Source organism: Dicentrarchus labrax, unplaced genomic scaffold (assembly GCF_905237075.1).
Source record: "Dicentrarchus labrax unplaced genomic scaffold, dlabrax2021, whole genome shotgun sequence".
Taxonomy (NCBI): domain Eukaryota; kingdom Metazoa; phylum Chordata; class Actinopteri; family Moronidae; genus Dicentrarchus; species Dicentrarchus labrax.
This window is the reverse complement of record NW_026136705.1, coordinates 30132785-30148620: the sequence shown is the minus strand read 5'-3', so window position 1 is coordinate 30148620 and position 15836 is coordinate 30132785. Positions and strand designations below refer to the sequence as shown.

General features: G+C 40.5%; 1 protein-coding gene across 1 annotated transcript; it reads right to left on the bottom strand.

Annotated features, from left to right (window-relative positions):
* Window positions 1-974: 974 nt before the first annotated feature.
* Window positions 975-15663, bottom strand: slc37a2 (solute carrier family 37 member 2). The gene is made up of 18 exons (XM_051401824.1): window positions 15111-15663; window positions 13054-13135; window positions 11469-11559; window positions 10074-10152; window positions 9837-9972; window positions 7844-7920; window positions 6737-6903; window positions 6063-6100; window positions 5835-5975; window positions 5267-5357; window positions 5095-5157; window positions 3895-3980; window positions 3335-3383; window positions 2787-2860; window positions 2588-2666; window positions 2234-2331; window positions 2044-2108; window positions 975-1274 (listed from the first exon to the last, which is right to left on the bottom strand). The coding sequence occupies exons 1-18, from the start codon at window positions 15167-15169 to the stop codon at window positions 1259-1261; spliced, it is 1491 nt and encodes a 496-aa protein (XP_051257784.1). The 5' UTR covers window positions 15170-15663; the 3' UTR covers window positions 975-1258.
* Between the last annotated feature and the right edge of the window lie 173 nt (window positions 15664-15836).

Here is a 15836-nt window from a genome sequence, read left to right as displayed (position 1 = left end):
AGCCGTAAATAAACGTTTAATAAATGATTTAATAACACAATATAGTGCAGTTGTAAGCTGTTATAAACACCAGAGGTATACTTTGTAAAATCTCAGAGAGTCATTCCACTTTGGTCAGTCAGTGTGTTTCTAATGACTTCATTGTTTTGTTTGTTTTAATTTGTGCTTTTTAAAATGACCACAGGTCCACCGATGCAGTAAAAATAGGTGGAACTATTTATTGGGTCCTAATTTAAAGTATCACACACTGTCGGTCCGTCACTGAGGAAGACGCAACTGTAACTTACCAAAAATATTAAGATTCTCTTTTTCTTTTACAGATGAAATTAATTACATAATTAATAATGTTGTGAGAAGATTACGTAGATAAATAAGTGTCCTGTATTGGTAGGGGTGAGGATTAATAACAATATTTACTAACTAATAACTATTATAACTTCTCCATATTTTATAATTGTTGCAGCTGTTACTATATTGTGTTTGTTCAGATAATAATAAACAGATAGATTCCACTTATAACTACATTATAGTCTATTAAAAAACATTTATTACATTTTTATAAACAGCTTATAAATACAAAATAGTGGCAGGAGTTAATAAAGTAATTTAACTTCATTTAATGTTGTTTTAATTTAACAATTTATCAGAATTCTGCTGCCTGTTTTATGCTTCATGTAAATATAAATAATGAGAGGAACACTAACGTCTTTTACCATCAAACTATTTTATCTGACGTGAGAAGAACAACTTAAAACTGGACTAAATAAGATTAAACTATGTAGAATTTGGTTTTTTTTCCCCCAGAATGTTGGACCGTACTCACTCTTTAATGACTAAATATCAAAATATAAAATATAAAACATCATATAATATATATTCAAATATAAAATCTTGCAGCAGCAGAACTGAAAGCACCAAAACTGTGAAACATTATTGACCTGAAGGATGAAGTCACGAGACAGAAAAAGACAATATTAAGAAAATGCATAGTATTTTAATGTTAAAAGAATAATGATAAACGAATATTAAAACAAGTTAAAACGAGTAGATTGGTCATAAAAAAAGTTTTGTTCTATAAAGGCATATTTCTCTCTGTCGTACAATAAGAAGAAGGCTTCCATCGTCACTTTAGTGCCTCGAATCTTCCGCTGGTGGCTTTTGTTCCCGAGCAGCCTGAATGGAAAGAGGTTATTGGCTGTGCGCTGAGGTCTTTATTGTTTCCCTCTTTTCTGTGTTTGGCTCCCTGGTTGATTGTGTCTCAGAATTCTTTGAACCTGGAACAGAAAGTTGCATCAGAGAGACTATTAGACACATACAATGCAATCATATATAACAGCGCTGCTTCTAATGGAATTGAGTTTTTGTGCAGATGGTTAATATCCTGATTTAATATCGTTGAATTCTTCGTTTAAAGGAATAGTTTCAGGAAATACACTCATTCCCTGACTGGCTGAGAGTTAAATCTTTATTTATGTAGTTTAAACCAAGCAGAGTTGACCAAAAGTGCTGTGCAAAATAAAGTCAATAAATCAATAAATGACAATATATGAGCTAATATGTATATAAATATTAGGCAATATCACATACGCATAAATGTAACAATATAAAATAAGAGATTATAAAAAACTAAAGCCCACTAAAAGCAACCAAAAGCCACTGAAAACAGGTATGTTTTATCCTGAAAGTGTCAATGGAGCGTTTGAGTGAAGCTTTAGCCAACACAACAATTTATTGATGAACAGGAGTTTGTATCAGCATCAGTCTGGTGAGCCAAGAAACAGTTCTTGAACGTAACTCCCCGAAAAACCCCAATTTACTGTTTTTACATTTCTGTTTTTGTACTTAATGACACTAATGAGGTATAACATGTTAATTACTGAGCTTTAGGGATGCTGCTGGAACGTTTGTGACACCAAACACATGCTGGCTTTTTATTGGACGCTTTTACAGATTTGTTTTAGTTCCTGTAATCGTTTCCTATTTGAGGCTTTTAATCTCAAAGGTGTAAAGTTTCTTTAATCCACAGCTGGTGGAGACACTCACCCTCTCATTCGGGGGCCACATCCACACCAACCCTGAACCTCCTTGTAAACAAGTCTGGTCAAAAACTGCAGACAAACAAACAAACAAACAATGTGTCAGTTATAAAACTACAGAGACGTCATCATTAAAGGAGATGTAATGTTTGTACTGTAGGGAGTACAGAGGGAATATACAGCGGGGGGGTTCTGACCAGGCAGGCTAGGACGTCGGCGGAGATGAGCATGTAGAAGACGTTGTTCCAGCCGGTGGGGGAGATCACACCGGCTAACAGAGGCCCCAACGCAGCTCCTACACAAAACACACCTCAATATTTAACATCCAGGGTTCGTACGGCTTGGAGAAAGTACAATTCAAGCACTTTAAAGGTAAATAACAAACATTTCCAGACTCTCAAAGCCCTGTATCATCACGTATAACTTGTTACTATGAATAATGAAATCCAAAGTTAACAGAACTCCTTCATACCAATAACAATCAGCGGATATTGTCACATCGTTTAAAGACTTTTTAAGACCCGACAGTCTCAAAAGGGTCTCACACATACCTATGGAACCAGTCCCGTCAATAATGGCCGTCACTGTCGATAACGCTCTGGAGTTTCCTCTCAGACTCTCGTGTGTTCCCTGTTGCAACAAAGACATTCAAGTTTTTAATTTTTTTAAATCTACGTCCTCTAGGAGACATTAGGATTATAGAAACTGTGACAGATGGCGGCGTGTTTCCCATGATGCTTCAGGTCTTACCAGGTCAGCAGATACAGCGGTAGTGATGAGGGCGTACGGTCCGTTCACAAGGCCTCCACACAACAACAGCATACCTACACGTGGAGAAAAAAGACTCCTTTTTAATAAAAACCTATTTTTTTTTTACACTGTCTGTAATTAAACCAACTTCCACGTTAATTTCTGATGACTAACGACTCGTTTTGTGCGTTTAAACTGGACTGTGGAGGCTGAATGTGACCACAGCATGGAGACGTTACAGAGGAAGGATTGTCAAAGACTCTATAAGAGCCATAAGTGTAATTAACTATGTGTACATCGGGTGGCGCTGTGTTACTGTCGAGGGCTCAGGTACAAGGACAGGAAGTCGCTGTTGTTGTCAGGTGTTTTTGTTTGAAAGTTTGTTTGTCATGCTGTAATCGGTGCTACCTCAGTATCTAGTGCTAAGGTTTGTCACCTGATCGGGACTAACTGACTGCTGCTACTTTTTCCTTAAAGTTAAAGTTAAAATAAACTCCAAAGTACAAAAACAAAACACAAAAACACGAAATACAGTAAAGAAATCTTACCGATTGTCGTGCCGAGGCTCCTTTGTCCGATGTAATTATAGAGGAAAAGCTGCAACATGAACAAAACAAACCATCATCACATCTTCAGCTTTGTCTTCCACTCATAATAACTGAACTGTAAATCTACGCTGGACATCTGGACATCAGTAATGAGAGGATATTGTGCTGTTATGCAGGATTTTAAAAAGAGGAAAGTGCAGCTTTCAGAGCAGCAGATAACATTAAGAAAGACTGCAGCCAGCATGAAGATCACATCAGATGTTTCCTACATCAGCACCGCACTGCCCACTGCTTCTATCTCTCCAATAATGACCAAAACACACTGCTGGCGTCTGTTAACTCTTTCTCCAAACTTGTTTGTCAAACTCGTTAACTGGCCAGAATAAATAAGTTAATACAGGTTTTAAGATGTTCCTATAAAACCAATAAGCTATGAATGTTATAAAGTACAGAGAGACACAGTAACATCTGGTTGAGATAGAACAACAGCAGATATATGACCTGAGGAATGTGTTTGACAACCAGCATAAAATAAATCCGATGTATCAGCTGACACTCACCATAGGGGCCGCGGCGAGCAGCATGACGCAGCACGTTGACGCTCTCCCACCGGTGTAGTCCGACACAAGACCCGCCATGATGCCTCCTGCAGACACAGTCAGCCACAGAACTTTATAATATATATAAAATAAATAATTGAATCCAGATATATTAAAGTACAATAGTTTAATTCCATGGTATTTATCAACATCAAGTAATAATCAGTAGTGGTTTACTATCAGGTATTCGGCTGCTTATAACATTTAAATTATTGAAGGGCGGATTAGGTTGGTGAGCGATTGTGAGCAAACGTTTATTTGCTTAAATCACTGAACTCCCCCTGCCTTTATTTGGGACAGGCCTCTATTTGGGACAGGCGTTTAATTCCTTTAGCACAAAACTAAACTAAACTCTAACTTCAGCAGAATTTGACAACTAACATGATGATTATGATGCTTCAGAGGTTTTTTCCTTCTCTCTTGTTTACCGTGTTATTGGTGAGTCAGAATTAATAACGTCATACTTTGTTGTTGATCGTTTTCGTAAAATATAGTGAACGATTGAATTGTGGAGAATCTATAACTGATCTAATGATGTGCATTATGTACATACTGACAGAGGTTTAAACATTTCTATTTGTGTAGGAGATCAAAACGACTTAAAACTCGCTCAAGCGGGCGAGCTGGTGGATTTTAAGGGATTTTATATATCGAGATAATTTCTCTAAAATCCAGACCAGGCCTCTATTGGAGACCTGCGTTTATTTGTCAAAACGTGTGGCCACACCAGGCTTTTAAAAGAGACCTGCGTCTATTAGGGACCCTGCTTTTATTGGAAGTTTTACGGTAATTATACAAAAAAATAAAAGGGTGGATCACAGGAGTTGCTGCCTCCATTGGTTTGTTTGTCTGTGTTATTGTGTGACGTATGTGATTGAGGCAGCGTTGGACCTGCAGCTCCTGTGTTCTGTGAGGTTTTGTCGAAGGAGTCTGGTGACTTTAGAGAGAGCGATATAAAAAGGTTTCTGTTCCACGTCGGAAAGCGCTGTCAGCAGGATAAAGCGGTGAAAATACGGGGGGGGGAAGCCGTGATACTACGGATAAGTTCCTCATACAAACTCACTCTTTAAAGGCCTTTGTGTCTTTCCTTATTTGCATCATACATTTCATATTTTCCTTTTTACCTCTTCTGTCAGAAAATAAAACCTACTGAAAACGTACCCACAATTCCTCCCACATCGAAGAGCGTCGACATGTCTCCGGCCTCTTTTGCCTCGAAATGTGCTGAAAATAAGAAACAGACCCCACATTAACTCTGAAAGACTTTAAATGAGGCCCTGATGTTCTCTCTCTCTCTCTCTTTCTCTCTGTGTGTGTGTGAGCGGATACTGACCGACGTTGGAGATGTAGAGAGGAAGCCAGTACAGGAACGTGTAGCTGACCAGTTTGGCGAAGAGCAGACAGAGAGAGAACTCCACCACTCCCTGTGTGAGACAACAAAACACCACCAAAACCTTTCATCAGTCCAAAGTGCTCATTATCCGAGGACAGCGAGATCCGGAGCCGCTGTAAACCGGCAGCGGAAGCCTTTCAAAACAAAAGCCTCCATCTGTGCACAAAGCAATCAGCCGTCCCATCAAGTCCTTGGAGCGCCTCCACATAAGCAGAAGTACCTGGTGTGATCATGTGCCTCACTCTGAATTATAAAGTACATATTACACCCTCCCCCGGCTCCAAGTATCTCCATAGCATCTTTCAGGTAGGTCAGAGGTTTGTATTTGTAGGAAAATGAAACAATCCCAATGCCACTGTCACTCCTGATTCCACCACCAGAGGGCGCCACAATAAGGACTTCAAATCCTACTCATGGTGGTTTTCAAACTGCACAAATCCAGAATATAAAATACATCATTCATTCTTTATAAACAGAACTTTCAAATATGAAACAAGGTACCACTCACAGGAATACTGAGTGCTCCACAGAAGCTGATGGCCTCGACGTGCTCCTCCACAAGATCTGTGGACTCGGTGCAGATCGCTCCATTGACAGTTTGGTCAACGTGGGCCGAGTCCTGCTCCGTCTCGACGCTCTCCTGCTCGCTCTGTGAGACAAACACTCGTATCTGTTAGTCTAAAAGCTGTTTGTGAGGGAGGAAGCGGAGACGCTGAATGTTTCAGGGTTAACTCACGTGGTGCTGAGGAGGAGTGCAGTTCACGTCTTCAGGTTCTGAATAAGAGAGAAGGAAAAGACGGGGCTCAGAAATGTTCAAGCCGAATAAGGTTCATGCCCCCGACCCCACAATCATTAACAATGAATGATGATATAAATAAAAAAGGATCTAAGTTGATTTTTAGTTATATAAATGTCAGAATCTGTTTATTTTCCCAACATAAATCATATTCATTCAACTTTATTTCACTCCAGATGTCTTGCAATGGTCATCCAGACCCACCTGCAGTGACTCTATGCACCCCCAGGGGGCCCCGGCCCTGAGTTTGAGAACCATTGTTCCACAGCAACTTTCCAGTTTGACAAGAAATCTCAAAGTCAACAAGATGCGACATGTAGAGCCAGACTTAATTATACTAACTCTATAATAACTCTGTACTAACATCTGATCTTTTTTATCAGACTCTGGTTAAAACAGGAATCAACCAACGAATCCATCAGGTGTTTCACCAAAAATGAATTGCCACAATTTTGATAAGCAGCAGTTCCTGGCACCAAAACCATTTCTTCAGATTTACACAAATTCTGTATAAATGCAACGAGTTTGCAGCTACGTTCCCAAATATCACTTCACAGTGTAATTCAACCTAATTAAACTCTGTGTGAGTGTTTCTCTGGTGAACAGAAACTGACTTTCAACCAGGAAGAAGAAGCACAGGATCCCCGTGGAGGCGATGATGAGTCCGGGGACGATGAAGGACATTCCCCACGCCGAGGAGACGAAGGCTCCGGCGATGAGGGAGCCGAGGATGTTTCCCACGGAGGTGTGGGAGTTCCACACACCCATGATGAACCCGCGTCTGAGGATAAAAGCACAAGAGGTACTGCCTCAGAAACACAGTTTTATCCCCGTTAAAGGAAGAAGTTCGACATTTCTGACAGTGAGATTCTTTCAATCTTATGTTTGAGCTGAACATGATGCGCCTCATTTGTTTAGTCTGTACACAAACTGAAATGTTACATACACATACAGAGAGGTGGATCTGTGCAGCGTCTGCAGCTGTAGTGCAGGTTGTCAGACACAGTGAGTGAGCACAGGGTTTGGTAGATCTCTCTGTACAGGCACAGTGAAAACACGCCTGGCAACCTCACTGTAAATACAACACTGCGTGATGAAATGTTTCCATAACGCCGCCAAAAACCACAAAGTCTTTTCACATTTCTGCGTGTGGATTCAGTTGGGTGCTGTCTGCAACTTCACCATGCCACTAAATGCTACACACTGGTCCTTTAACATACACAAGATTGATATCGATCTGCCCATCACACTCTGGATAAGCGTATATCACAAAATGTCGAACTATGTATTTCTTTAATGATCAATATTGATTAATTATGTAAAGCTTAAAAATATGAATAAAAACAAACAACCATGATTTTGTGACTGTATCTCAGAAAGAATCGACACATAAACACAACAGTAACCAGCTGATTGCAGCACATGTAAACACATGTTATCTGGTTTCCTGTGTAACCTGATTTCTCTGACCTAGTTTCCTTTGTGCTGGTAAAGACAATCTATGGGCGTACACTCAGACGGGCGTGGGACTGTTTACTAGTGTTCTCACTCTGATGTTTGTGTGAGTGAGGTTCCTAAACTTCTGCTCTGACCAGTTCTTTAGTTTCCACACATATTTAAAGGCAAGTTAAGATTTATGATGTGGAACGTTTGCGTGACTCAACCAGCCACTAAATAAAGAAGAATCAAACACTGCATGGTCAGCAGGACTCAGTACTCACTTCCCCTTCCCAAACCAATTCCCAACGCAGGCCACCACTGCCGGCCAGCCCGTGGTCTGCATCAGCCCGTTCATGACCTGCAAAGACAGCGGGAGAAAGCCGAGTTAACTCGCTGCATCAAAGCATCCGAACGCTGCAAACATCTTCCTAAAGAGGAGAGAGAGAGAGAGAGAGAGAGGGGAGATGGCCGGGCGGTGACATTCCCACAGCCGACCCGTGTAAGCCCAGACACACTCCTGCAGGTCACATGCTGCAGCTGTGAGTCAGGTGATGAGTAAAGCCTGAGTAAGCCACCATGAGATCTCTGCGTTTTAAGAGGTGATAAATGAGGTCGGTACTGACCCGCAGAGCTCTCAGTGATCACATCTGTACCAGGGGTAAAAGGGTTAATCAATACAATAAGTCAGTGTATTTACAGCATGAGTAACATTTCTACTTATAGTTCCCCTGAGGTTGGAAATGTACATGTGGTATTTGACTACAGGGGATAGTCCTCTGTCATGTGAGGGTGTGGATGGATGCACAATACTGGATTATTGTCAATATTCAATACTTTCAAACTCCTTTTGGCTGATTGCTGACTCTAATGAAACTGTCAGCTGATCGGCACGAACTGTTCATTTCAGACGGATACTGAGGCTTCATTTTAAAGCTTTTACTGACCGGATACCGATGACATGTCGATATTATTGGCATTGCATTCATGAGCGAACTACAGGGAGTAGATTTTCTGTATTTATTCAACTGCACATCAGCTAGTTTATGGATCAGTCCAAAGTTTAAAACATTTTTTAAGTGAATGCTGTTACAGGTGGATGAGCTGCCCACATAAAATCAATTTGTGGGAAACATTAGCTTTTATACTAATGTTAAATAAACATGGAAGTGGCCAAACAACTTGTTGATTAAATGTTATCTTTGATTTTCTATTAATCATTTCAGTCATTTATCAAGAAACAAACTTTGTCTGCTTCCAGCTTCACATAAATGATGACTTTCTCTATTTGACATCATTGTTAATTGAATATCCTTTTGAACTGTGAATAAGACAAAACAATAAATCTACAGACAGCACTGTGGAGCTGCAGCGTTTATACACAGGAAGAGACAGAAGCCGTTCTTTAAAGCTGTGGTTTCAGAGGTAATTCAACTTTCACTCGACTTAAATCTGATGGTAAGAATCTGAGCTGGATTCCCATCATAAAGTCTCAGTTTTCAGTGCAGGGGTGCGGTTATTACTGGTCGAAAAAAAAACTGAAGTGAAATCAAACTCTTCTGATGTGCTTTTAGTTTTACTGAGACACCGTGTACACATGCAGACTGCCAGCACTCATTTCCTATGGAGTCAGGCGACCAGTGAAAGCTGAACGTTTGGTGGCGAGTCAGCGATAAACAGCTCATCTGATCTCTGTGCTTCCCTCTTTCTCCTCCCCTCTAATGAGATTTAGTTGTATGCAGTAGTTCTGCCTGCAGAAATGAAAGAGAGCTTGTTTGCAGCTTCCTGATTCTGTGCAATCACTTTCAAAATGTAAACAAAAGGGGGTACGACAGGAAGTCAGAGCAGTTAGTTAAATTTAAGACATTTTAACCTATTTTATGTCCAAACTGGGAATAAAAAGTATGAAATATATGAAGGAGTCCCAAAATTGTGAATAAATTGACGTTCACCTGAACATTTCTGACTCCCCATGCGACTCTAATGCCTTTATAATTCCTAATTTGTAGCCAATGGTGCATGCTTTTAATCTGAAACAGATACAGGAGGTCAGTTCTGTCACATATTCTACAGATACAGACATTGAAACTGTAGTAAAAGATGTATATGTTGCTGCTATAATGTCGATATGACTGGAAAAAATAGGCCAAGACGTCGACTCTCCAGTGAAGCTGCAGCAGCACCTGAGCGGCTCAGGCGGACAGTGTGGCTGCTCCAACACGGCCGCTACAATGGCAGTGTGGCCGGGGCTTAACTGCGTAGTGTGGTGGCGTTTACCTGGATGAAGCCGTAGTACCCTAAAGAGTGGATGTTCCAGTAGAAGCCGAGGCCGAACAGACACGTGAACAATCCACTCATCAGCATCCCGAAGCTCAGGTAGTACCGCAGAGGCAGGCGCTCTCCAAAGATCCCACTGCGAGGACAGAGAATGGTCGTGAGTCAGTGCGGCACACGCACACATACACACACACACACACACACACACACACACACACACACGGTAACGGTACAAACCTGAAAAACATGCCGAAGGCATAGGCAACCAGGAAGCAGTTATCCAAGACTCCAAACAGCGTCTGATAGTTGTCCTGGTCTGGAGAGACGACACAGATGAAACCATTAGTTTATTTATAATATAACTATCAACGACTGAGCCCTCACTGGCTTCCCACCCACCAACAATTGAACCCAGGATCATCGATGGTGGGAGAACCAGTTCCCTAACATAAACACCTTCCTATACTGGGCCGTACGATACCTTAATGACTTAATCTTTATCTCAGCTTTCATTGTAAAAAGTGAAAACAATTAGAGAGGTTTGCTTGTAAACACTGTATAATTATCAGTCCTTTAAAAAGCGCTCTCCGGGTTAGACAGTGGTTCCCTTTATCTCCAGTTTGTTTCACTACGTAAGAGAACGGAGGAGGAACATCGTTTGAGGGGGGTGCTGAGATCTCCGACTGTCTGGTATCGCGAGGTCGGGATATAAAGACTGGACTTCAATCTCACTGCTAACTAATTATGCAATAAACAAGAAATACATCCCAACAGTAATAATGACTTAGAAAGGAGTGAGGAAACATTCCCAGCATGTCTCTACAAACTTCCATAGAGATTAACTCTAACTTCAGCTTGTGACACCGGATGAAAACAGGCAAACAATTTAATTTCATATCATACTAAAACACAGAGAGAGCAGCTGTGTTCAATAACTAACTGCATTCAGTGAACACTAATCCTTATACAAAACTGTTTCTGTGGTAACTATTCAACAAAGCAAAATACTGTTTTATTAAAACAGGAAGTGAAACAATACTTGTGCAGTGAGAAAACTTTGATGTTTTTAAAGATTTGACACAGAATCCTGGAGCTGTTACGGCTGCAGCTCCTCCATTCCCACTGTGCACTGTGGAAGAACATCAGGAGTTTTTACATCGTACGCTCGCTGTTTTGAGAACTTTTTGTGTATTTTATTGTGTCACTTTCCATCTGTACACACTCGAAACCTGCTGACTGTGCAGTAAGGGCTTGGGACACAGCAGCTGTCTGCTATGTAGCAGAGGGGGTTTCTTTCTGCACTCTGTGTCTGCTCCCTTATAACCCCAGTGTCACACTGTTGCTGTATTTATTTATTTATATTTGGCTTTCATTTTGATTCGGTTGCTTTGTTTTTTGCTGTATTGTTTTATGTATGTCAGCTGCTCTTTACAGGCTGTTTTACAACGTTTTGTCAGAAGGCCAATTTCCATTTCCAGTAATGTAACGGACAATAAAGTTCATTATCTCTTCTTATTTGAATTCTAATGACGAAGAAATCCCTGATATGCTCTCATAAAACACTATATCAATCATCCTCTACTCATTAGTGTCCGCGTTGACTTCGCAGGTGGAAACAAGAGCAGGACTTACCGAAGGGGGCCCAGTCGCACCAGGTAGCATTGTTGGTTATGTTGAGGTCTGTAGGCTGAAGGACCGTGGAGCAGTTTCTGTGCAGCTGACTCTGAATACAGAGGGAAGCAGGTAAAATGACACAGACAGTAAAATAAAGGTACAAGCAAGTAGAAGGAAGTACAAATGGGCCTTCTTTTCAATGTATAAGTTGTATATTTCATCAGCTTTCATGTTATTAGACATGAGGCGACTACTAAAGGCTGAACAATGTGCAGGAGTCGTCTCATCTGTAGCACGGCTGTTAGATTATTATTGATAAGGATAATTAGGTCGCCGGCGAGAGCTTTGTGAAATAAAAGGCCGCAGACAGACGGCGAGCTGGCCTTGTGTTGTTGCACTTGCTTGACATTCAGAACAAATACATGTGTTACTCTGTCCATATTTACCACAGTGGTGCTGCACTCTGAATCACAACTAATACCAGCTTCAACTTCTTCTTCCTTTAGGGAAGTGCTAGATTCAGTTGTCATAAAGTCACTGGTTGATGATTAGATATTGCTTATATTATACAGGGGTTGCAGGAACTTATGAGTGCAGACATACGAGTAGAAATGTGCCTTTTTTTTATGTATAAGTTGTATATTTTCAAAGCTTTCATGATATTAGACATTCCCAGGTTTGCCGCCATTAATGTGAGCGTGCTACGTGCTATCTGACTGCAGGATTAAGATGAAAATCTGGCTTTCTGAATAAGAAATGTGTGTTTATCTCCTCTCTGATCCTCTGGCGCTCTCTGATGAGGAACATAAAGATATGGCTGCAAACAGAATGAGAAGCAAGGACAACGTGAACTCGTTGCTGTCGTTGAATAAGAAACTTTCCACTGACGCAGAAATGTTTGAAATGTTCCTCTAACGCTAATTCATCAGTATTAACGCGCTAATAATGTCATAACTCACAATATATCATATCAAGTATTGTAAATGCACCTTCCATACCTGTCTAACAGAACTGAACATTAGAAGCTGCACACTGTCGGCCTTGTTGAGCTCTTCATTCTGTTTCTTTATCACGTACACTAGAAACGTGGCGATGAACTGTGAGAACGACTCTTTAATTAACACTGTAATTATCTTGTGACTGAGCTCAGCTGTGGCCTGAAAGAGAAAATGCTTTTACTTTTACTTACTTACTTAACTACTGACATCGCTCGTGCTGAAACCTGAGTCGATAATAATGAATCTTCATTCAGATTTGATGATATTAGACATTCCCCCGGTTTGCTGCCATTAATGTGAGCGTGCTGCAGTATTAACATAAAAATCTGGCTTTCTGAATAAGAAATGTGTGTTTTCTTTCAGAGGAAGACTCGCACATAAGTTCTAATTCTACTGAAGCAATCTGACACTTTATTCACAGTTAGTTACTCTGTCTGTTCTCCCTCCGGCGTGCTTCACTTATCTAAAACAAAGGAACAGCGTGAACTCGAGATAGAGACTTCCAAACTCCAGGGAGGATTTGACCTACAACCCGGGCTGGTCAAGGTCCTGCAGAATCCAGTAGAAAACCTGCAGATAAAAAGGAATTGAATTGTCCCAGTCACCTTCACAATGCTGATAGGTTTCCTCGAGAGGTGGTAGGCCGTGTAGAAGAGGAAGGTGAGGAAGAGAATGAAACCACGATACCTGCAAAAGAGAGATTCAGATAAAGAAACGGCTGCAAACAGAACGAGAAGCAACGACAGCGAGGACACCAAATGCAGATCGGACTTTACTGGTTAATCTTTAAAAAGCCAACGCGAATAAGAAACTTTCCACTGACGCAGAAATGTGTGTTATAGAACACAAACTGCTACCAGCATGTCACAGATCAGCTGAGTTCATACTGAGTGAACGACAATAAACCGCCGGCTGAAAATAAAGACTTAAAACATCAACAGGAACATGGAAACAACATCTTTCTAATCCTAAAATATGAATATAGTCTTTTTTATCTGTCCTCCAGAGGACGTAAGAATAGAAACCTCTCAATATAAGACCGATACACCACCGCTGGTAGCTGTTACTCCTGAGTATTTCCATTTAATTACTACTTTATACTTCTTTTACACGACATTTCAGAGGGAGATTCAGAGGGCGGCAGCGGTCTGAGATTTTTTGACAATAACTGTCTCTCAAGGTTTAACTGTATGAAGGTATTACACAATTATTATCAGTCCCAATGACCCTTAAAGGAAAGAAAACAGAAGGATTGAACTTTACTCACAGCTATAGTTAATGTACAAAACAATGATTTTACATTAAAAAGCATATGATAAGCTACATTTCCCTCCTAAACTTCTCACACGGCTTCATTTAAGTTACAGTTTGAGGCCTGAAAAGGTTGAATTGAAAAATATTTAAAGTAAAATAACTACAAATGTATGTTCCATTCATGTTTTGGTCCCATTTCCTGCCCCTTTAATCACCTCTTGACCCCTCACATTTTATCTGGTGACCTTTTGGAGGGGCCCGACCTCATGGTTGGGATTCACAGGACTAAACCAGAGATCCACCTCGAGTAGCTGCAGCAGTGAAATGTTCCTCTAACACTGATTCATCAGTATTAACTTCATTATGTCTTTTTTATCACGTACACTAGAAACGTGGCGATGAACTGTGAGAACGACTCTTTAATTAACACTGTAATTATCTTGTGACTGAGCTCAGCTGTGGCCTGAAAGAGAAAATGCTTTTACTTTTACTTACTTACTTAACTATTGACATCGCTCGTGCTGAAACCTGAGTCGATCGATGAGTTTCTGCAACTATTTTTTACTAATTAATGAATCTTCTCAGTCAGATTTGAGGATTTGATGCTTTTCTTGTGTTAAATCGCAGTAAATGTGCAATCTTTGTGTTTTGGACTGCAGTTTGAAGGTGTCTCTCTTGTTCTCTGGGAGATTATGAACTGTCTCCTGATGATTTATAAACCCAACTGATCAACTGTTGAACTGAGGAAATAATGGGAAGATTACTTGATGAAGAAACTAATCCTTAGATTGAATATTCAGACTCAGAAAGCTTTAATTATATTGTATCCTTGATTTAATTCTCATTAAAAACCCCAATAAACAAATTATCAAAATAAAGAAAGTCATAATAACAAGTAACCAACTAATTATTGAGACTGAATCACTCATACTTTTTAATTTCTCATCAACTGATGCTGTTTTATTTCTTTTACATCAGCAAATTAAACTAATAAATAATCTCCACAGTGAATTAGAAAACTCAGATGCTATAAAAATAAAGCCCCCACCATATCCTCCTCTTGTCTTAGCCGAATTCTTTAAATTCCGGATTCTGTCGCGGATCGATTCGATAAAGGTCAAATCTGCATCGATTAAAAGAGGAAGCTCTAAAATTGGCGATTTTTTGAATGGAGTTTGGCGTGGCTCGATTTCTCGCTGCAGGAAAATAAAAGCACCAATTAGGGTATATATTTAAAATAAAAAACAAACACTACATAATGAACCCACAACTTCACAGAGTGTGTGTTTTATCGATGTGGATGATGTTGATCATTTACAGCAGGGAGATAACACACACACACACACACACACACACACACACAACACACACATATAAAGGCTCTGTAATGAGGATAATGGAAACTTACCAACTATCTCGAGAGAAAGACGTGATAAACCGTATTCCGGGAGCCGTGGAAGACTTCATTTTCGATGAAAAACGTGTAAAAAAAATAAAATAAAATAAATAAAAAATAACAAACTTTACCCAGAAGCGCTCAGCTCGCAGCCATTCCCCCACAATACACCAGTTAAAGACACTATAGTGTTTATTAACGGGTTGTAACGGGTTGCTATGGCGCTGAACCCGGTGCAGTAAACCCGTATTGTCCGGTAGCACCGACTGAACACGGAGCTTTGTGTCTCTGCTCGGAGCTTGTTTACGGTTTAAAGTCGCACCCGGTGGAGTAAACAAAGCAGCGACCACGCAGCGGTCCCGGTCCGCGGACGTCCAGCGGTGGAGCCCATTCTGGGTTTATAAGGAGCGGGGAGCAGAGAGCCAGCCTCCCGCAGAGCAGCCTCACAAACACAGCCTCCGTTATTAATAAACAGGTATTATTAGCCCGGTAGCAGGAGGAGGAGGAGGAGGAGGAGGAGGAGGAAGATATTCCTTAAGGTTTTCCAGTCGGAGCCTCCCGCTGGACACGTGATCGGGACAGGAAGCAGCTGATCCTCCAGGGTTCAACATGAGGGGGGGGAGGAGATAATAATAATAATAAAATAATGACTTAGTGTCTTAAAGTTAATATTTTCAGAAACATTCTCATTATAAAGACTTACAGAATAATTCACATTGGAGGAAACTTCCATACAAA